The 23,870-nt window shown below is 36.8% G+C and overlaps 1 protein-coding gene across 1 annotated transcript in view; it reads right to left on the bottom strand.

Annotated features, from left to right (window-relative positions):
* CDH13 (cadherin 13) overlaps positions 1–23,870 on the bottom strand; it is a 407,424-nt gene that overhangs the window by 186,101 nt on the left and 197,453 nt on the right. Inside the window, exon 5 of the mRNA XM_030457618.1 lies at positions 21,357–21,509. Within this exon, the coding sequence (XP_030313478.1) occupies positions 21,357–21,509 (153 nt within the window). The remainder of the gene's footprint in view (positions 1–21,356; positions 21,510–23,870) is intronic.

Here is a 23,870-nt window from a genome sequence, read left to right as displayed (position 1 = left end):
AATAAACAATCCCATGCAAGAGGAAGTTTTAACTACAGAAAATATGCATTTTAAGTAATCAGACCTTCATCTTTCTCTCTAAAAGTCAAAAAATAAGCACGTCTGTGGATTGCCTCTTCAGAAGGGAACCAAAATTCTAACAGCAACGTTGCCCTGAAGGAAAGAAGGTCATTCAGAGAAAGATGCACTGTCTATCTAGCAAAAGGTTGGGAAAAACCTTATAAAAATACATACTACTAAACACAGTATTGGAAGCTTATCAACTCTTGACATGTTCTGGAAAATGCCAGTACCAAACTATATCCCTTCAGCAGGTGAATTATAGTGTGTAAGAGTTCAGCTAAAATGAAGCTGCTTGCTTGATCTACACAGGATTTTCAGTGTTAAAAAACTGTTCAATCACTAATGAAACAACAGGCAAGTAGAGGGACATTAAGTTTATTCTTAGGCTTTATATTCTGTTTTACCTAGGAGAGGATCACAGAGACCAGAACTAAATAAATATGGGGAAACATTTTTTAACCTTTTTGCCTTTTCTCTGAACAGGTTCATTTTCAGAATCACATTTATAATTTAAAATTACTCATCAAACGCTGTAATTGAACATGTTTCAGCCTTTAGATTTTTAATACAGCACTGAATAGCTCTGCTGACTGATCACTTGAGTTGCATGACATTGCTGTACACTCTGACTCGACCTCCCTTATAAATATTTGTAGGACTGAAATAAGTAATTTCCAGCTTGAAGCTTCATGACAGGCTATGGCAGTATGATTATCCTATCCAATAGCATGACTACTACTTTGATTTAAAAATATGCATATCATTACATTCTTAAACATATTAGAAAACACAGGCATGAACAGCCACTACTCCCATCACAGCAAACCTGGTGTTTTCTCTATAAATGTCTGACTTGGTCTTTTTCAAGTTTCACATCATACAGCTGCTTTGGAATTTTTAATAGAATTTACTCCTTGTATACTAATATTTAGTAAGTAATAGGTACAGTTAGATAATTCAAAAGACAAAACACAGTAACCTAGAAATGGTTTCATCAGGAATTTTATTGCTGGAAGTATTTTAAATCTTCAGTGTTTTCTGCAGGAATGCAAACTATTTTTTCTGTGATCTCACTGTTTTATCTACTGTTCTGATTGTAAGAAATAACGTTAGAGAACAATATTAAACTTTGTCAGAAAATGAGTTAAGCATTTTTTTAAGTTTTTTCCACAGAGAGAAACCTAGACTCAGTGTTCAGTTTTCTCACACAACACATACACCTCCTTGCTTGCTTTCTTGTCATAATAAAACCTCCAAAGATCAAGAGGCCACTAAAAAGTTTATGATAATCAAAGAATGAAAGAAACACAGCAAATCTACATTTGCCAAGGTGATAATCAATCCAAGAGCTTAAGCAATATATATACATATATATATATCATTGTCATTCAACCTTCACATCACCTATTCTGTGGTGTCCAAGATATTTCCCTTTGCTTTTCACAAGCCAGGTTTCTGTATATGCACATTCCCTCAAGAAGATTTTACTCCAAATTTGTATCTAATTATTGGTAACATTTTGGGGACTTACTTCTTCTTCCTTCCACCAACAACCACAAAAACTCATTTACCTTAATGCAGAATGTAATTAGTAGGTACCGTATTTGTTTGACAGCTTTCTCATTTTCTCAATCCCACGTAATTTGACAGGGCCCATTACAGATCCATAACTAGTCTTTCAGAATGACTTTCACAAGGTTAGTTCACTTATTAATTGACCCTTGGTAATGGTAATTTAAGAAGCATATTAATCTCATCTGTCAGTTCTAACACACACTAGATGTATAAAATAATTTGTCTTTTGCAAGGAGCCTTGCAACAGAAATGAAGTGTCTAAATTTTTAATTAATATGCATTTTCTTTCAGCAAATGAGATTGGAGTGGAAGGAGACTTCTTTTCTGTGGTTTCCTTTATTCTGCTTCAAAGCTCCTGCATTTTCTTGTTCTGAAGATAAACACTATTTCACCAGTCAATAAAGCCTAAGATCTAAATAATCATCTACAAAGGACACCCTGGTATTCTCAGCACAGATTCCTGAAACTTGAAAATGTGTGAACAAAGTATTCAGCACTTCAACTGCAGTGTTTCCTATTGTAAAATGTACAGATTAAAGCTTTCTGAAATTCAAGGAGATTTAATTCACTAATAATATTAAACAAAAGATTACTATTCAGAAACTGGAAAACTTCAACCAGTATCAGATGCTTGAAGTTGTAATCTCTGTAAATCTGGTTTTCTAAGGCATTAAAGTTTGAGCAGAGCCTGCAGTTTATGTCTAAGAACAAGCTATATAAAATCCTTAATCCAAAATACTATTATGGGTGCCACGTGTAAATTCTCCTCCTTTATTCCATTCATGAACTAAACTCTGGAGACTCTGGGGACAGTTAACAGGAAGGGGAAGAGAGGGAACTGTGTGAAGAACCAATCATTCCCCCCTGGTGTGGGATCACCTGCACTTGGTGACACAGGGGTGTCACAGCTGCTCACACAAACACTGCAAGAGGGCACAAGCATTTACTGGTGAGTGTCCCAGCTCTCACTGGGGTCAACACAGCTTTCAGGTGGAACAGAAATCCTATGGTCTGTACTTAAAGCAGAGAAGTCAAAAAAAGTACAAGGTAAAGGTAAAAGCTGAGGTTCTCCTTTCACTCCCCTTCTTTTACTTTTCCTTTAGTGTCCAAAGAATGCAGAGACATTCAGAGAGGTAACTACAAAGAGCACACATACATGCTAGAAACCCTGGGGGGCTGTCCTAGGCAAATATTTCTGCATTGCTCTCTAACCTCTCACAGAATCAGCTCTTTTCCTTCATGCTGCCAGCAGACTTCCACTCTTACCACCCAGCAGCAGTGCAAAACCCTACCAGCTCTACAGGGTGTAAAGCCCTGGCTAGCATCAGGGATTTTACCACCTGGCAGAGTTAACCATGAGCACAGAGGCTGCCAACACCCTCAGGGAGAGCCTTTAGGAAACAGGAGAGCCTGGAGGCTGCTGCAGGTGGGTGAGTGCCCTGGGTGCCTGCATGCAGTGCTCTGGATGGGGGACCAAACACCATGGGGACCCATCTCAGTGCTTCTCTTTTGTACCTGTGTATTAACAACAGGAATTTCAGGCAGAGGATGCTACACTAATTCCTCATAGCACTCCACATGTGACTTCTTTTCCCCAGGATGAGGGCTGTTCTTTAGATTAACCCAGCTCCAGAGTGGAGTTCTGGTTATTTCCAATCATGCTGACAAATGTTACTTTGCTTAAACTCCCACAAGCTCCTTGTGCATCCAAATCAGGCCAACAATTATTAAGTGACTGTTCATGAAACAAAACAAACACATAAATTCATTATAGAATATAAACAGCATAATAGTACAATGCCCTGTTTACTGAAGCTTATCCCACTGGAATATTCAAGCTAATATTCAGGCTATTCATAATTTTGTTTATCAAAAACTAGAGGCAGCCAAGCCAAAAAAATGGCTTTGTCTTTGCAGAATTGTACAGATAGATGAATATCTGCCAGAATATATGTGAATACTCATGACAGACTTTGTTGGCATGTTTTTCAGAAACTTAAAAAAATGTTTACCATCTTATTTATCAACTGTATCATCACAATATTTTCCCCACTGTTATAATCTACTGCATAAATAGCTTTTCAAGCAATTTTTTTTAAAAGAACCCCAACAAATTACCCACTTGACAGACTACAGTGTATCCTTCAGAATCATTAGTGTCAATCATGTGAGTACATTTTAAATGCTGTTGAAATGCATGCTAGTTAAACAACTGATCATCATATGGAACCACTGCAAGCTCAATGCAGCCCATGAGCATCCACAGGAGGAGCAACTGCAGTTCCATCTTTATTCTTAATAATGCCTACTTCACTCACAATTAATGAAAGTAACTCAGTTTCTTAATTTTTAACTTTCTAGCTTTTTGAAAATCTGTATTTTTTTTTTTTTATGCAGGTCACAGATGTCAGTGTAGACAGAATGACCCTTCAAGAAAGGATGTGCACCCTGCATGCAGGTATTAGAAGGCAGGGAAATGACACCAGACTCTAACACTGGTGATAAAATTATCTTGGCTCACTGTTTGTTATGCCTAGAATTCAATGACATCATACATTGATTTTTGCCAGCTGAGCATTTGCATTTCATCTGAGGATCTGAATCCAAAATGATTCTGAAGACTTTCTGGTGTCAAAGAACTCTACACAAAGAGAAGAACAAGCTTTCCACTCCATTCAGTATTTATTATGTAGCAGCAAAATCAGAGATGGTTTGGACCACGAATTAAACTCTGCTACTAGTATTACAAGGTTGGCAAACTCTATTTTAATGTCACTCCTGTTGCAGGAGGTGTTACTGACATCTGGAGAAGCCCAGCTAACAAAAACACCAAACCAAATTGTATGGCAAACTGACAGATGCCTCCTTACAGCTTTGGTTTATAACTGTTCAGGCCTTGCTTTCCCTCCAGTGTCTTCACCTCAGATACTCCAGATCAATCTTTGTAACCAAGAAATTAATAACTGCCAAGAGGAGGATTTCCTCAGAGGAACTTCACTCCCCTGCTTGGCCACTCTGCAACCTACAGGGTTCAGAAGTCTCATGGAACTCATCACCAGATGGACCTTCATGCTCAGGTTCAGTTCTGGGTGATGCCTATTGATAACCTTGCTAATTCTTATTAAAAGACAAGCTTGTGATATGGAATGTTTGCATTCTGCCTGAGCAGCAGGTATGCAGGAAACCTCATAAGTAAATTTGTTAGTTCTTCATGGAAATGAAACTCCAATGGAAAACAGGCCATTGCATAGAGAGGGTTTAATTTACAGCTCCCTGGAGGATCCAGAATGGATACAGCCTGGAGAAGAATCTGAATATTGAGCTTTATCTGAGTGCAAGTCAGAATTCAAGATTTTAATGTACATTTTGCTTTCCTATTCTTATCCAGGAGAAAAAAGAAATAATAATTGAACACTTTTTTATATAAAATGTGCCATTCTTAACAGCCATTAGCTTACAATAAATAAATAAAAAAATAATGAGCAGAGAAAAAGCAAGTAACACAATGTAAAATCAGCATGGAATAAACTTAAATGGAATTCTTAATTATGCTGTTTGAAAATGAAGTGGGTATAAATTTGCTATGGCTGCAGTTGCAGTCTTGTAGGTTGCTCTGTAATGGACATAAACAAGGAAGTCTGAAAATCAATGACATCTCTTCCACAGGTTGCAGGATAAGGGTGTCTCAAGATACCTGTGCAGGGTTTAAGAGCAGTTCTCACCTTTATGGGAAGATGGGAAGGTTATAAATACAGAGATTAAACATGAATAGGGCAAAGGATGGGGTAAACAAGGAAAAGGGACAGATTGGTACAAACCCAACCATGACTTCCCAATGAGCCAAGCCAATACTGTAAACTAAGCTTTAAAATGAAAATTGCCTTCATTCTTTTAGTATGTCAGCACAGAATTTTAATATGTGAAAGACAACATTTCTAAAGACTGCTGGCTGAATATTTATGCTCTCTATTTTCACATTATTTCACCTTATTGCTGCTTATTATTTCTATTATGGCAATTGTGGGAATAAATTGGGATCTTTACTGGGATGAGCAGCATATAAACTAAACTGTATTTTTAAAGAGAGGCTCTACTCTAATAAATCTAAATTTTAAAATATCCTTATGACTGTAAGGTAAGCACTGTAAGCACTATTAGTTCAAATTAAAATACAAACTCTGTGTTTTGCAGTAATCTCTCAGAAACAATCTGTGCTGGGCTGCCTGGACACTGTGCCATGATCTACACTGGGAAGAATGGATGTTAAAGTCTTAGTGTTATCAACTACATACTATGAAAAACTCATGGAAAGGTTTTCCTAGATCTCAATTGTTCCTTGCTTAGATATTTCATTGTCCACACAGGAGGCACTAAAGGCAAGTAAAGGATATTTAAGGATGGGCAGAGGGAAATTTGCAATCAGAGCAACACCAACCTCCTTTCTTTCTGCTTTGTCAGAGAGGTGTTAAAACAAGGGGAAATACAAAGTGAGATCATCTTGAGTTTCATTAATAAAAACTATGATGTTTTTCTTCATTTTCTATTTGAAGAAAAAAAGAAAACCACAATATTTTTCAACATTTCAACACTGGTAACTGACTCTTGCTGCAGTCTTTGCTCTATAGACCTCTGCTCTGTTTTCCACTGTCAGGCATTATGAACTTCTGCTCGATTCCTGTGAACTGCTGCTTTTTGAAATGCAGAGAACTTGTTAAAATTTGTTAGTTGGAAATGGCAGCTTAAGTGTAAATATGATAAGTCTTAAAAAATAAGGAATATTAATCACTACAGCCACAAACTGACACCTGTAGTCACCGAGAGCAGTAACACATCTAGCAAGGCCTGCAGTAAAGCCAGGATTTCACCTTGTGTACACAATCTGCAAATACATAATTTGCCATATTTCGCTTGTACCATATGGAATGTAAATATAAAAACTTCCCTCCCACTCCAGCCAGCCTTGACTGCAGCCACACCTGACATCTGAGCACAAACAGATGGCAAATCTCTTCATATTTCATGGCACTGCCCCTCATAATTACAGCTTTTGCACAAATAAACAAAGCACCTACTACACAGCACGTTCCATCTCTCAATAAAAGAAATCAGTGGGAACATTTAACACAAGTTCTGTACTTTTAAAAAAGACTGTAGAGCAGTCATTTATTGCCTTCATAACTTCTGTGACATTTCAATAAAGAATGCCTTTGGTGAATATGCTTTCAACATTATGAATGTATCACTGCCTGATAATTACTGCTGTAAGAACTGTGATGTCTAATGCTCTACATGTTAATCCAGGGAAGTTGACCCCTTCAATTGTTCAGTGCTCTCACTGGGGTTATTTAATTACAAATGGGTTCTGTTATCTAGTATTAGCCACCACATCAAGTATTATTATCTTATTAGTAAAGAGTGGTTATTCATAAAAATAGTATAGTATTTACAATGAAAAAAAGATACATAGATGCCTGAAATATTTTTGTTCAGCAAAGGAAGCTTATGCAGAGCAAAAGGTCTATCCAGTCACACATGACTGGACAGTAAAATAGTAAATCACTTACTGGTTCTGATAACTTCTCCCTTTCAGCTGACTTGAAATAAATGACACAATTTTCCAATTAAAAGCTAGCTTTTGTATTTTTAAGATTTTGACATGAACTGAGGAAATGAAACTCAGGATGAAGAACCACATTCCTATCTCTTAACATTAATTATCTATGGGTTCATCTCTCTTAGCTATGCATTACATGTTTAAAACATAATCCAAAGACCAGAGAAGCCAAGGGAAGACTCCCTTATTCTTTTTATATTATTTTGCTACACTATTTGCTAATCTAAAATTCCATTGGAAACACAGAAATTTGCCTAGTAATATGCTGAATTTATTTTGTAGTCTTGTTACAGGAACCAGACAGAATTCTTGAGACAAGGCTTGGAGATTTTTATCATCTCTGCCATTGCCATTTGGACCTGCAAAAGTCAATTAACTCAGTCATTTCATATCATTTCATATATTCTTCTGTTCTACAGAAAATTCATATGGAAGGACAATTTATATGACTTATGTGTAATTTCCTAAAGCTCTTTACATAGCCTTAGTATATTCTGAGCTGTGATGAATGCCACTGATTTCAAAAGCATGGATTCAGTCAGTAAGGAGCACTTCAAAAGGAGAAAAAGTAATAAAACCAGGATCCAGGATGGAAATTTCTACACAGGGAGAGTATAAGGTGGAGCAAATATATATTTCCCATTTAATTTTTTTCCCCTTGTTGCCTTTCCCTTACTTGCCACAGAGCAAAAATAGGAGTCCATGAAAATGCCACTTGCCAGAAAGTGCTCAAAATCTTTGAAGTTCTTTAGTATGGGAAGCACTCAAAGCTATTGTTACAATCTGACATGTTTCCTTTCCAGAGTGAAAGAAAGGTCTCTTTAAAACAAGCTGTGAGTAATTACTTCTTGAGGTTCTATTCATAAAAAACATCTGTTTTATAGTAAGGTCACATTTATTCCACATATGATTTTGTATGCATTTCAAGTTGATTTATTCTATTCAGTAAAAGGGAAAAGAGATGTGTTGTGTTTTTTTTTTTCCCTTGTGAACACCAGTAGTTTGCTGGGGTAAGATGAGTGTTCCCTTACTCTCCAGGTAAAAATAATAAAAATTATTGAGAGAAATTTGGTCTCAGAATATCTTTATTTCCTCTCTGATCAGGTAACTGAAGCAGGGTGGTTCACAAGCACATGCACACGTTTCACCTCTGTTCAGTGGCTCAACATAGGATGAGCTCAGCTCCTGAGTTCTTGTTGCTAAGGAACAGCATCTGGTTATATTTGAAAAATATATTATGAAAAGGTGCTGCTTTTCTTTGTGAAATGAGTATGTCACCAGATTGACAGCCAGGGAAACAGGCTGAGTGGCATGTATTGTTCCTTTCAGTGTTTCACAATATAACCAACCATGCTACCTGATTAATGTATTTTAAAATGTGAAATGCATTTTGAGCTGTTTCCAGTATGCTAAGACAGCTAAAAAGTGTGTTGCACCACCACTAGACTCAGCTTTTATTGTAAAAGATATTTATTTGCCTTCAGGTAGACAATGAAACTCAGAATCCTCATTATCTGAGCAAACATGGACCAGCCAGACAGGTGTGATACTCATGTGTGTGTTCCTCTGTCTGTATGCACACACAATCAGATGTGCTACTGCTGTTCTGGAGCAGGGGAAATTCAGATTAATTTCCAAACACAATAAAGAGAAATATTTCATGTTGAAAAGGTACTAGATCACATATAAATGCCTCCTGATGTGTTAACTAACATCAGCTGCTCACTCTGAAGTCAACATTCATCTTTCCCTAGGTACACATAATTTCTGTTAATATCACAGAGAGTTTTGGCAGAACAGAAGAAAAGAGTCTGAAGGCTGCTAGGAAGTAACCACAAAACTAGATTGATGAGGGACCTGAGGTTCATGTATCACACCACAGTATCTCCTCTAGTCAGTCAGCTCTAAAGGTCTTCTATTAGAATACAGTATTGGTGAAAAAATGAGTGAAAGTGATAAAAAAACACAGGAAGATTAATTGAATTATAAGCTGACCGTATGATGTTAGATGTTCCTGAGAGTTTCCTGTTTCAGAAAAGTTAACTAAGCAATAAAGGAAAAAAAATTAGAATTTGAAAACTGAAATTAAGCAGCAGGATCAGTGGAGAGCCCAAACAACTGATTTTTGGTGACCATCTGGTACCAGAGTAAGGATAAGTCATGAGTGTGTAGCCTCTGACTTAGATGAAGCTTCCTCAAACATCCTGTTGTCAGTGGCAGAATTATAAAGTCACAGTGCTTGTCCTCAAAACCCTTCTGGAACTTTGTTATCCAATAGATTAAAATGCTTCTATTGATTCCATACATAAGCCAGAAAGTCAAATTTTATACAGTCTTTCATCTAATAACAAAACTTACATGTGGCTTCTTTGAAAACAAATACTTTGCTGGGCTTCCTCAAGAAACACACTGCTGATTTCTAAACTCTTACAAAAAGATTTTTAAATCATTTCATTTGAGAGCTCATCTTAATAAATATTGAAAAATTCATTAGAAAAAATGACTTAGGCCAATGGACTCCAATAGAAGCTTTTCTCTTCTGCAGAAAAGATTGCTCTGAGCAGACCATACAGGGGTTTGCAGTACATGAAGGGGACCTACAGGAAAGCTGGGGAGAGACTTTTTACAAGGGCATGTAGTGACAGGACAAGGAGGGATGGCCTGAAGCTGGAACCTGGTAGATTTAGGTGAGATATAGAATCATAGAATCATGTGAACTGGTGAAACACTGGAACAGATTTCCCAGGGAGGCTGTGGATGCTTTATCCCTGGAATGTCCTGGAGGGGTCTTTGAGCAACCTGGTCTAGCAGAAGGTGTCCCTGCCCATGCAGGGGGATTGAACCAGATGATCTCAAAGGTTCCTTCCAGCTGAAACCATTCTATGGTTTCTATAATATATTAAAGGAGCAGCAATGGTGTTTTGCATCTCACAGCACTCCTGCAGATAGAGCACAATGGCAGTGCAAGCCAGGCCACAGTGAGAAGGTCTGGTGTTTCCGAAGGAAGTGCACAAGTGAGAAGAAAAGGTGAGAAATGAGCAAAGAATTTGTAAGAGATAAAGATAAATAAATGTTGACCAAGGAGAGAAGAATAGCTGGGAAAACCAAGCTGTCAAATGTTTAAATGTAGGAATAGTTGACTTTAATCCAATGGGGAGAAAGCCTGGGAGTAGAGATAACATCAGTTTCATTTGCAGTGAAGAGGAGGTAACCCTGTCAGCAGGGTGCTTGGAAACATCCCATGTGACATTTATATTGAGTTATAATGAACCAACCTAACTTTGTCAAGCCTTCTAAAGTGAACACATTTCTAAGTGTCTCCTCAAAACAAAAAATTTCAGTGATGTGAAAACAATTAAAGTGCATTTCCAAAGTGTCAATCTGAGGCACAATAATTGAAAGCCCCATTTAAATAACAATAATATGGATATGAAATGTGTACGGGTAGTTTATAACAACATGATGTGCTCTATACCATTAACTTTTAATTAACTCCAATTTTGCCACAATTAAACTCCATTAGAGAAGAATGTCTGACATTGCAATTAGCTGTATATAAACACCCCAGTTGGTGTCACATTGAATTAATGTCTCCTGATGGTGGACTCTCTTTCCAAGGATAATGGATTTAGCACCATCAGACTGTTAATTGGACCTGGCACCTCATGTGTTGTACGTACCTGAGACATGACACCAGGACTTAGTTTCCTGAGCAGTTCTGCTGCTCACAGATTTCAAATGCAAGTAGCCACATTCTTTACTGCACTGTGTATTTTGCAGCCATTCCCATACAGAAAAGCTACTAAAAATCCAAACATACCATTTTTTATATCCCAAATTTTACACTGACTTTTCTACTCACTTGTTAACAACAAATATTATACAGCAAAAAATGCATTATGTAGAACAAGAAATTACATCCACTGATAAACACCACATTTAATGCTATAAAACATTGCTTGTTGGCAGATTTTATTTTGAATTATCTACTTCTTCTGTCCTTTTTCATACTGGATGCTCAGTCCTATCTCATGAACAGTCCTACTGAAACTGTTGGGTTTGGCTTAATATATCACAGTTCCAATGGGGAGCAGCAGGACTTGGCATTGTGCTTGGTTAATGGTTGGATTGATGATCTTAAAGGTCTTTTCCAAAAAAATATTCTTTCATTCTATGGCATCAATTAATCTTAGCTCAGTGTCAGACTGCTGATACAATTATGCTGCCCCAAGGAGAGATAACAAGATGACAACTTTATTGCCAACATCACCACTGCTGAGTAGTGTGTGCATGAGTTGAACCACTTGAATAAGTCAGCATTTACTACTAGTAATGAAGTAATGAAATTAAGGTGACACTATCAGAAAGAAAACTGGTCCTAACACCTTTCAGAAATGGTCATTTAAGTTCCTAGAAAGTGTTAGGAAAAAAATTACATCCCAATCGAACACAAGGGACAAGATAAACTGGAATATTGGCTTCATAGATATAAAAATGAGCATTTACTTCCCTGTATATTTAACTATATTAATTTAATATTAATTTAACCATATATATATTATTAATTTAACCATATTGATTTAATCTTTTAAAAAAAGCTGTAGGAAAAAATGACACAGTCAAATAAAATACAGAAAATTGGGAGATAATATACTACATCTTTTAAAGAGCTAAATCTTGTTGAAAAGATTCTGAACATCTAAAAATCTAACACTAAGTGAAATCAATGAGCAGCAGAGTTACTTAAACACTAAGTGCTTTGGGGTTTTTGCATTTTGAAAATAATACATTTCAGCTCCAATTTGTAAAGAAAATGTGGTTTCCTTTCCTACCAGCCTAACTCTTCAATTTCCTTCCACTTTAGGATAAAGCACCTGGCTTTATCTTCCATGCTACTCACATAGGATGGGATCTGTGTTATGAAAAGAAAGACATCCTCATTAATAGGCAGTTTCAATAAGTTTAGTTTAAAATTCTCCTTATAGGCTTCACACATATGTCCTGGTGTTCTTGTGAAAAGATAAAAGAAAATTGACCTGGTGGGTAGGACTTACCATAATTATCTGCTGCTCAAAAGTTTTGGGATTTGGAGCAGAATGCATTATTAGTTCAAATGAAACCTTTTAAATCTGTCATAAAATACCATAATTTATGGTGCTGAATAGAAAAAAAAATGAAAATTGAGTAGCTACTGATCAGTATATTAACTTCTCACCTTATCTGAATGACAGCATCAGTACCAGCAAAGGATCTTTCAGCATAGGTGCAGCTTGGAGTCACTGCTGATGCTACACAAGGAGGAGGATCTACCAAACCACACAAACTGCTTCAGGGAACAGAAGGTGCTCTTGATGTCTGCAGGGTAAGGTGATTAAAATGTGCATATCTGCAAGAACTGCTAAGATCTAAAGGTCAGGTTCTGTGGTCATTTCCAATAACATTGGACAGTGCAAAATGAAAAGGATAACTGATGGTGATAAAATGATGGAAATGTGCTCAGAAAGACTCATATTTGAGCAAAACCCAGATATATAAGCAGAAATATAAGGAAGAAAGGGAGAAACCTCCTAAGAGGGAAGGAAAACACTGCCAATATAAGGAATAAAGCTTCAAAGTCTTTGCTTTTCACCTGTCATGGGGGAAGGTTCTGGTTAAGTCTCAAATGCAAATGTGTTTGTCTGAAATGTGCCTTGAGACTGCCAGAGCAAAGCATATATCATTATACTGTTAATACTAATTGCAATCAAATATAAAATGCCCAAACTGTCATTTTAAAAACTTTGAGCAGAATCTATTGAAATAAAAATTATTTAAAATCATTATATGCTACTGGTGACATTTATTTGTGATTATTTTCTCTGAATCACTTTTCAGCATTTTCAAAAACCTATGGAATTCCCTCTCAGGTGAAAAACTGCATACAATATACCACACTTTTTGCTTACAGATTGCTACTATTTGAAAAAATTGATTTACAAACAGAAAAAAAAGTTATAGAAAACAGTTTTTATTCACAGTACAAGCCTTTGTCAAAACTAATCTGACTTCTATATCTTTGGGGAAATGACTTGAAGCTTTCCTACAAGATACAATTATGCCCTTAATTGCAATTTAAACTCAGAATTCAATTAATCAATTAACTAATCCCACTCACTGCAATGTAGGAGACAACTTGGTTTTTCTATTTCAGCCTGGGTAGATCAGCCAGGAATTGACATGGGAAATTATTTATAAGTTTGAACCTCCAAGTTCAGAGCATGTGGTAGAGGTAGGAAGCACAGCATTGATCAAAGCTACCAATAAAGAAATGGAGGGAAATTAAATGCACATCCTCAGCTGCCTCAACTCCTTTAAAGCATTTGCTTCAAGAAATTGCAAATAGATTTAACAAGCTTTACTTTTAGACGTATTTGCAGGTACTTAGTCAAAGTTTAGCAGAAAGTAACTTGCATGCACACATTTACACACCAGACTTCTCTGCAGCTAATTTAGAAGTTAATAAGTGTATGAATCAGGTTGTACTGATTGGTGGATCTTATCAGTCACAACTATATGTAAAAATGTGTATTTTGTTAGATTTTGTTTCTTGCAAACACTGCAGAGTTCACCTGTGATGCAAGAGGAGAGTGGGTTATGGATTTGTTCATGCAGCATCAGATGATTTGTTCATTTAGTGCCAGCTGCCCCCATGGCACAGTGCTCCAGAGGAGGTAATTGCTATCACTGCCATACAAAAGAGCCAGCTGATATGTTTGGGGTTCAGGGAGATGACCAAGGGTTCTACTTTTAGATTATTAAGCTTCTGAACTTTGACCAAATATCTAAATTAAACAGCTTGCTTTCTTTATTGGGAGGAGCAAGGAATACAAAGATCTGATCAACAAAACTTCAAAAACTTCTATATTATTTCCTGAATTAATATTTAAATAATTAATAATATTAAATAATAATTTATATTTAAAGAAAAAAAACAAAACAAAAAAAATCAGCATTCATAGAGACAAGGTTAACAGTTTGTACCTAACCTACACTTAGCAGGCAAAATGCCAGCGTAACAAAAGGGATTCAAGAAAAGCTTTACTAACCAAATTGACTCACACCAAAAAAACAACCAACCAAAAAAAACCAGATGATCCCATCTTTACTCTAAGCTTTTATTCAGCACCTTTGCATTCATGAGCACGATCAGGTACATCTGTGTACACAGCAGATTAAAAAAAATGTGACAAACTGTAGGGAAATGAGATCCCCAAAGGAATGGGTAGTACAGACCTGAGCTCACCTACTCTGTCCTGTCCTTACTAGAGAGGCAGAACACAAACTGCTGCCTTTTCCATCACTGCAGAAGGCTGGGAAGAAGCAAGGATGCTTGCAAGGGAAGGGTCCTTCTTTTTACTGGGGGTAAACATGAGTTCTGGGGAAAGGTAAAGTGGCTTCCTAGGTATTTCTGCTGCACCTAGAACACTGAGCCTTCAGCGTGGTATTTTGAGACTTGCTTTAATAAAATAGAGAAGGAAAACAAACAAACTGATCATTCTGAAGAGTAAAGCATCATGGTGATATTTAAATGCCTTAAAATGCTATTATATGTAATAGCAAAAAGTACTTTCACAGACTATTAACATAAGACAAAAATGTTATTACTCTCCTCTTGTTCTATTAAATACATCATTCTCTCCTCAAGTCATGTTCTGTTTGAAAAGAATAATAAGAGAAAACAACCAACCAAACAAAACAACCATGAGACCAAATTTTGTGTCATTTGTTGCAGTCTCAGCAAGCTCAAATTTTAATTTATTTCTTACTGCTCTGCCTTTCCACCTCCCCCTCTTCAATAAGAAAATACTAATTTTCCAAGTGTTTGGAGTTTGGGTTATTTTTAGCATGGGAATCCAAGCCCTCTACCTTGCCTTGACAGTTATAGGTTATAAACAAACCTGTCTTAATTTTTCTCTTTGATGAAACTTCACTTTGTTCCTCCTACAAATGAGTGCTGTTGAGCAGCAGGAATGTCAAAGCCATGCAAGCATTCAGATCTAAGAATAAAGCACATACCCTCCAAGAAAACTAACTGTTGACTTTTATATGCTTTCCACATAAATGAGATGAGGATGCTCGTGGCTTCTGAAATGAAGCACAGAACCCTGCTGATATCTCATAACACTAAGATCTACAGTAGGTATTGAATAGACTATTTACAGTAAAAATGAACAAGATATGGAAAATTAGAGAGTTTATATAAAATAGATTTCTTGTTCCCCCAAGGCAAAATGGGAGAATATACATAAAAATAACATGAATTTTAACTTCATTTCCTGTCAGATTTTCTTTTTTATCCCATAAACCAACCTTGGACTAAAAGGGTAATTTCCAGTAGCTGGAAATCCTATTTATATCCCCACTGTGCAAGCAATTATTTAAATCCTACTTATAAAAAATAAGACTATGTAAAATTTATATGCTCAAATAGTTGACTTAAGGACACAGTTAGGTGACCATCTTGGTTTTGACCTTGGTAAACAATCAATGCCAAGAAGTTGCCCATGAATTCAGGAGTCAGCCCATACAGATGTCATCAAAAAAATCTACACCTTGGCTTCTGCTGGGTTTGTCCCTGCTGTTGCGTTTCTGCTTCCAGGTTTGATGAAATATTGGTTACTACTCAATTCTCCCATTAAAAAAAGTAATAATTATCATTTAATAATAGGTCTTTTTCTTCTATTTATGGCATCCTAAAAAAACCACCTTCTATGTCAAAATACAAAGGAATAGGAAGCAACAATTTTTTTACCAATGCATCACTTTTTTTAGATAAAAAATGGGGTTTTGAAGTTAAATGATTAAGATTCATAGAGTCCCAGGGAGCAGAATGCCATTGTGTGGACAGAATGCTTTAGTGGAGATTAGAGACACCAACAGCTGCTTTTTAATGAGCCCCACACTGAGATACAGAACCCCACATCAGACACTTTAAATCCATTCAAGGCCTCTCAGCTGGGCTCTGCTGAGCTGCACTGAAGTGTTCTGAGGGATGAGATTCCTGATGGAGCTCTCAGTACCAAAACTCCTGGGGGCCAAACCCCAACAACATCCTGCAGCTCCAGGGCAACTTGGCTGCTCCAAAATTTTTGTCCACAGGGCAAGTTTCAGCAAGGGGTGTAATGTTACTCCTAGGGCAGAATCTATGAATTTCCCACATTTTTCATCTTCAAGAGCTGATTTTTTTTTTAATATGGAAATGCCTATATTGGCATAATAGCAGCATAACTGAGTTTCAACTGTAGATTAACCAATTTCTGATGCTAAGGCTGATGCTGTGCTAACCTTGGGTTATAGAAATGATAATCTGTGAGCATGGCATGGACAGGAGTGCAGCTGCAGAGACATGAGGCTGTGTTAAGATGATGATGCCTACCTCAAGATCCAGAGCAGCCTGCAGAGTTCCTTCATGTGCAGCCATAGCAGAAGGAATTCAATGCCTTTTGAGAGGCTGCTCAAGGTTTTTGGAGATCCTATCAACACCAGCACATTATTTTCAGCATTCACAGGGATGTGTTTTCCTCTTTTGCACAACAATTACCATCAGCTTGCTTAGGGACCATTAAGTTTCAAGTGATGCTGTCTGACAACAACCTAATGGCACTTTCTCAGGAAACATTTCTCTCTCTGCAGTCAAAATATGAAAATAATTCAAAACAGCCCTCTCTGAATTTACCTGGTGCCCCAACATTTGAACACTTTAATAGTTATATGTGTAAATATATCAATATAAAGAAAAAACACCCCATATAGATTATCTCATCCACTATACATGTATACTGCAAGCTACAGAGGTTTTTTTCTCTGCCAGGATTTCCTGCTCTATGTCAATTCATTTAACTACAGCTCATTTATATAAATATATATTTCTTTTTTTTTTCTAGTATATTAGTGGGAGATTACTGAGGTCTGACATTCCACATCGACAGTTTTGAGATCAAGACAGAGCAGATCAGTGACATTTCAGACAATTCTGCAGATAACAGAGACTAAAAGACAGTTCAGGCTAAGTCTTGAAGGTAGAAACAAATTTGTGGTCTTCCTTCTCAAAGAGAAACATGTTTCTGTGTGCTGTCTGTATATCTCTACACTGCATATTGCAGAGATTCAGCATCAAGGTATGATAAATCATTCTCAAATTTAGTGGTTGCACTAAAATGGATTTACACAGAAAGAAAAATTCATTCTTCTCTTCAGGATAAATTACAGCTGCTCCTCTTTTTTTTTTTTTTTTTTTTTTTTTTTTTTTTTTTTTTTTTTTTCCCTAGTAATACTTTCATTATCTGCAAAGCACACGTAAATATTTAAAAATCTTTCTCACAAAACACTTCTTGACACCAGACCAAGCTAGTTGTTTTCATGATAGTGAAGCATTTCTATTATTTATTCCATATTAAGCAGAGTAAATAGAGTCCATGAGGACTGGAGCATCCCCCTAAATGTTTGAATCAGTCACAGTCTGAGCAGTCTCATGTAACAACAACCTGGAGCAGTTCACACCAGATATTTGGTTGCTGCTGACTGCTCTTAATCCTTTACCCTGTTCTCAGTCTATTTGTCAGGCAACACATAGAGACAAGACTACATAAAAAAGAAAAGTCCTAACTTGCTTTTCAATCTGTTAGCAAAGTTTTCTGTATATCTCACTCTGTCATTACCATTTGTAAGGCATCCTTTCACAGAAGTGTGATCTGTCATGAAAAAAAAAAAGCTGAAAGCTGATTTCACACCTCTGCTTGTTAAGTATTTTCTAAAGCAAATAAAGCTCTTTACTTAAAAAAAAATAATTGAAACTAACTCTTCATTAACAGTTCAAATTGCCTAGGTAAATTTGGTCACAGCTCTAATTTGCACACTCTCACTGAATAATTTTATCAAGCTTCTTCATTTTGTGTTTGCAAAGGATCACTTTCTGATTATTTCCCTCTCACATTTACACTTGGGAAGCAGCTATGAAAAAGCCCATCAATGATGGCAACAGCCTTTTAAATCCTGAAAGCTCCCTCTTGACTGGTTGGCACTTTGCCACTGGTGCTTAAAGGGGTTGCAGAAGGGGATTTCACTGATGCAGGAATTATGATAAATGATTGGAATCAAATTTATACAATTTCAGGCTCTATTTTGTGCCCAAGAAAAGGATAACAAAGTTCTCTTGCATCAACTGTAAAAAGTTAATGGAACGTTGTTCCCATTTCTTCTGAGCCTCCCTAGCTTGGAGTAGAGAACAAAACATAAACATTGCAATTTTTGTCTTTTTAGGCATGGCAATCCTTTTATGCAACTCTTCCTCCTATTACTTGAATGGAACTATCCTGCCTGTGAATCCATTATCTGTGTAAATGTGAGGCTCTCAAAATTAGCTTTGTTTTTAATTAACAGATTGCCCCAAAACCACTGTTTTTCAGTCAGCCTTCACTGGTACTGTTTGAACCTTTATTTCCTAATTCACAATTCTTTTACCAGCACTTATCACAATTAGACTTCCAGTGTCACTGGAATCCTTTACTTCTGTTATTGCAGATCTTTTTAGAAGTACTCAGTTTTGGTTTTGTTTTGGTTTTTGGGTTTTTTTTCAGGAATCAGAAAGAACTATGGATCTGAAGTGACCTCAGCACTGCAGAAATTACTAAGAGTTTGCAAATTGTGAGTGACTGACTGATCTGGAGTACAAAATCCACCTTAAATCTCCCCAGCAAGTTACTTTTTTTACAGATCTGCACTTTTCAATATTAAATAAATAAATGATTTCTCGTTGTTTGATATTTCTAACTAGCCTTATTTATTCAAACCTTGAGAGAAAACAAAAACACTGATTTTGAGAAGGTATTTATACAACTGAACACCTTTTACTCTCATTTAATATGGGCTCTAGGCTATCTTCTTATCTCACCAGCCCAGAAACAATTCAATATTATTCCCAAATTCTGCTTAAGCCCCTTCTTCAGAGCATCAGTTTCAGCAACAGGCTATAGAAAGCTCCAAAATAAAATCATTCTATGTAGCTCCACTGCTTCACTCCGATTCAGAGAATTCCTATCAGGACTCTTTAGAAGAAAAAGGGAATAACTGCACACTTTTCCTGGGCAGAACATCATCTGATTCTCTTGCCCTTTAGGAAAAGCTTTCACTTAAAACTGAATCTCACTGATAATCTTTGACATCTAAGAAGACATCTCACAGGGTATAAGACACCAGACACATCTCCCCCTTTTTCCACTGGCAAAAGTGATTTCTTTAGCATATTTCATGCACATTAAAAAAAAAAAAAGAAAAAAAAAAGAAAAAATTACTACTTGCAAATAATATTTTTATTCCTGCCCCACCACTGATTATCTACTTGATAGTAAGATGGTTTGCAAAGAAGTTATTTTTTCTTTCCTTTTTTGCTCATTGAACTTGCTTTTTCATGACATCAACATTGGGCAGTGCTCAAACAAAACCAGAAAACAAATAAATTTTTGAGATAAATTTAAAGACCTTTCAGGTGATTCATCTTTCAGTGTACCAAGGAAACCAGGAAAACCAAAACCCTGCTGCCTTCCTGACACAATGATACATTTTTATTGGAAAATAATGGGCTAGATTCAAAAACAGAGTAATCAAGTTGAGGGTTATCCTATAGAATTTCCTAACTACATTTTACACAACAGGATGGCTGTGAGCATGCTGAGCAGAGTGCTATAGAACATGTTAGAAATCACTACAGCCCATTAAGATATACATTCACATTGCTCTGGATAATCTACTACATTGCACTATTTGTATATCATTTGCATTGCTTCAAGAAGGTTCTTCCAGGGAAATGGTTTTGTCTTCATTTAAGTGTATATTTCCCCAGATCAGAGGGAAGGGCCATTTGTGGTTTGATGCAGTAGGTTGAAAAGACTACTATGATTTTCCAGTAAAAAATATTCAAGTTTTATGCTGAACCCATTAAGGTAGAAAGCCACTAATAAAAAAAAGAAACAGCTGGTAAATGAGGATGAGGAACAGTGTTAAAAAGAGAAACTGCAATGTTTTTCTTTTAAGAAGGACATCAGGAACTACCATAAATCCTGTGCAAGTGGTTAACATTCATTTCACTGTAGATGTGGAAGAGAAATAGATGTTTAAGTGTTAAAAACCAACATATGGTAAATCTTTGCAGAGCTGTTAGAGCAAGTATGACAAGTCATCTAACCCACAAACTTACAGAGCAGGAGAGAAACATATTGAAAATAAACCAAAGAGGTCAAGGATGGCAGTCCCATCTGTCACCAGAGCCTGTGCCTCACATGGGGGATGCGGACAGGGATGGGAATGGGGATGGGGATGAGGATGAGGAGGTCCATCCCTCCTGCTCTGGAAGAAGGCAAATGCAGTAATCATTTTGCTCTTTGAATTTTGCTGCTCGTCTATATGGAAGTGGCAAGGCACCATTTATTTAACTGTATATCTCAAGAGTTAGATAGCAAACATGAATTGACTGACCTTCTCTTTATACTCTGCATTTCAGGACAGTGTGGTACAGTTATTTTACAGCTTGCGCAGATCATCTGTTAGAATTTCAGTGGGGAGAAATATATCCCCTGCTGACAGTAAAAGAATCTTGAGTAAAGTCTTTGTAGGAGCCATACACCTGACAGAGATGAATCTGCTAACATTTTCATATTAATAGAAGCTTCTTTTTCTCTATTAAAAGATATCCATTACTAAAAATAGAGGTGAGCTGTATTTTCCATTGACCGCTTGACAATAAAATAGAAAAAGTATAACCACCTAATACCATGGCTTCAACTTCTCAAAATCATCTGCTTTTCTCCAAACATAATTTAGTATTCACAAATCAAATGCATCCACCTTGTTCAGACAGCATTTCTGCTAAAGATCAATGACAGAAATTACAGGCAGAAAGAAGAGTTTTGATTGCATGTAAGGATAAACACATTTACCATTCCCAAAGAGCAAACAATTCTTCTGGAAGTTTTCTAGAGCAGTAGCTGCAGTGACTGCAGCCCTTTCTAAAGCAAAACCACATTGAAATTACCAGTTCAGAGGCACAGATCCTATTGCTGTGAGTACTCACCTCATAATTGGCAATTGCTTCTCTGTCAAGGGTTCGGGTCACAGAGACATCCCCACTGATCTCATTAATTCTAAAGATGCCTTTTGGGTCTTGATCTACTCCCCTGCCAGAGAGTCGAAACTTTGCTCCCCCTGTCCCTTCACTGCTGACAACCTGCATGGCAGAACACAACAAGTTACAGGATATAACATAAATATCTTTGAAAATCATGCACAAAATCACATAAACCATTTGGATCTGTTACCTAATGATGAGTTATAATCCCTGTTAATAACACATAACTAATATATGGTTCATGGTAATATAGAATATGTAATTATAAATTATGGTTTCAAACATTCAGGAGACATTGTGGATTCTTTTCCTAAGCCCTTGTCCTTAGCCAGTTCCTCTCTTATCCCTACTGTCTTCTATTTCCCTACTTAAAGTTTCTGTTATTCCACTGCTACTGTAGTCACTCTATGTCTAGAATGTGACATTTCATTTAGTTCTATTTCTTTTTTTCAATTATATTGATAAAACAGCAACAAACATATTTTAAAAAATAAAAGCAAAAAACTCATTCTACTGGCATAAAGCATACTTATTTCACAACTCAGAATAAGAGAGAGCTATCACACATTCTTTTCTGATTAGTCAGTCCTTTTTTATTACTCATTACCCATAAATTCATTACAAAATATACTACTTTCAGATTGGTTTATTTATTTTTTTTTTGCCCCATGCCCTTCTACACTCCTTTCTCAGGATTTTAAGCCAAGGGAAAAAAATCCTCATGAAAATATTTGGGTATCCTGCCCAGAACTCTGCTAAGTCACACAGCTGGAATTCCTACACTTTCCAAATTTATCTGTATCTTTGTGTGTAAACAGACACATGTTTACTGAAACTCCCTGTTACTATCACTACCTTATTTCCACACATGAAAAAAATCCCTAAAAATCCAATTTCAAGGCTGTCTCATATTAGTGACTGTGGCATATGTAAACTCTCAGAGCTTCACTGCACTTGTTATAAGCCACATGCTTTGCAAGCTTGTGCACCAGAATCTGTAAGGTTTAGAAATGAATCTTGCTCTTTAAGGCTGACAAACTTGCCAGGCCATCCCTCCCCTCTGCTGTTTCATATTCTTTTGTTTCTAGCAGTTTTATATTGTTATTTTTTCTGCAGAAGCAATAAGTCAAATATTTATATGCTGAATTACAGCTCAGGAAGAGGAAGGGAAAAAGTAGCCTTAGAAATCTGGACCTGCTCCCATTTTGAGACAATAAATATTCAGGGTATTTAATAACATCCCTGAGGAAATGCAGACTTGTTGCCCTATTGCTGTGGGTGCAGCAATGCTGGTTTGCAGATTACTGGGTAGTGAGATTTTGACTGAACTCCATAATTATTATTCCTTTATTCTAATTGAGAAAAAATAGCCACTAGTTATGAATAGGAAATCAGCATTCTCTGAGATAAAGTTTCAATTCTCATGCCCTTTGGGAAAGGGAGAAATTTCAGAGTAAAACCTTGGGTTGCCTTTTTTTTTCCTACCTCCTTCTGAGTAAGAAACACTCACTAATGGAGGAAGATTTCTTGTGTAATTTTGAGTATGCTATGCCAAAACAGAGGCAAAAAAACCCTGCAGGTGACTAAAGGGCAAAGTAACTTTGTAACTTCAGGTTTTGTAATGAAATTGAAATTTAATGGCTCCTACTGAAAAGTTTCCTGTTGCTCAACTCATTTTTTTGGTATTTTTTATGTTGCCTTTCTGGGTTTTTTAAACATAAAGCTATGCTTCCAATCTTGCAATGTCACAACCATTGCTCCCTTTTGTAGGGAAAAGATGAACTGACCTCCTGCACTGATTTCTGAGGCTCATCACAAGACAAGAGCCCCTTCCCATCCTCTACAGGAGCAGTGGGTTCAGAGGCCTAAAGTCAGTCCCAGGGCAGCACAAAAATCTGGGATGTCTGCACCACAGCTATTTTCATCCCAGCTATCAAACATTATCTGTTTCTGACAAATTTTAAAATACCCCAGTTGTAACAAGCCACGGAATGAAAGCAAAACACGAGCTGTGCAAGGAAATTTATTAGCAAAATATCAGATCATCATACACAGATATTTTTCACACTAGATAAAAAGGCAGGAGTGTAATGATAGCAAGAGTAATAAGGGTCCCTTGCAAACCTGACCAGAGGGAAAATTTCCTCTCAACTCCAAATCTGCCAAAGATCTTAACCTTGAGTTTGATGGCAAGACATGCCAATGTGACATCTGAAAGATCTGTACCCCTTGGAGCTACAACACGTCCCATAGCTCATTTCCACTTTAGCTGTAAAACATTCCTCAGTGTATAATGCACAGAACCAGAGTTGTCAGCCAGCAGAGTTTTTTTCTAAATGGCTGGATGTGTCCATTCAGCTTTTTTACAGCCTCAGGAAGCAGCCTCAGGAACATTTGCTGTTCCAGTATCTGCAGATGCTTTTCTCTCATCTGTTCACCCATCTATGCATCCATCTCTTG

This window comes from Calypte anna, chromosome 11, assembly GCF_003957555.1.
Source record: "Calypte anna isolate BGI_N300 chromosome 11, bCalAnn1_v1.p, whole genome shotgun sequence".
NCBI classification, from domain to species: domain Eukaryota; kingdom Metazoa; phylum Chordata; class Aves; order Apodiformes; family Trochilidae; genus Calypte; species Calypte anna.
Note: the sequence above shows the minus strand (reverse complement) of the source record. Positions and strands in the feature narration are given on the sequence as shown.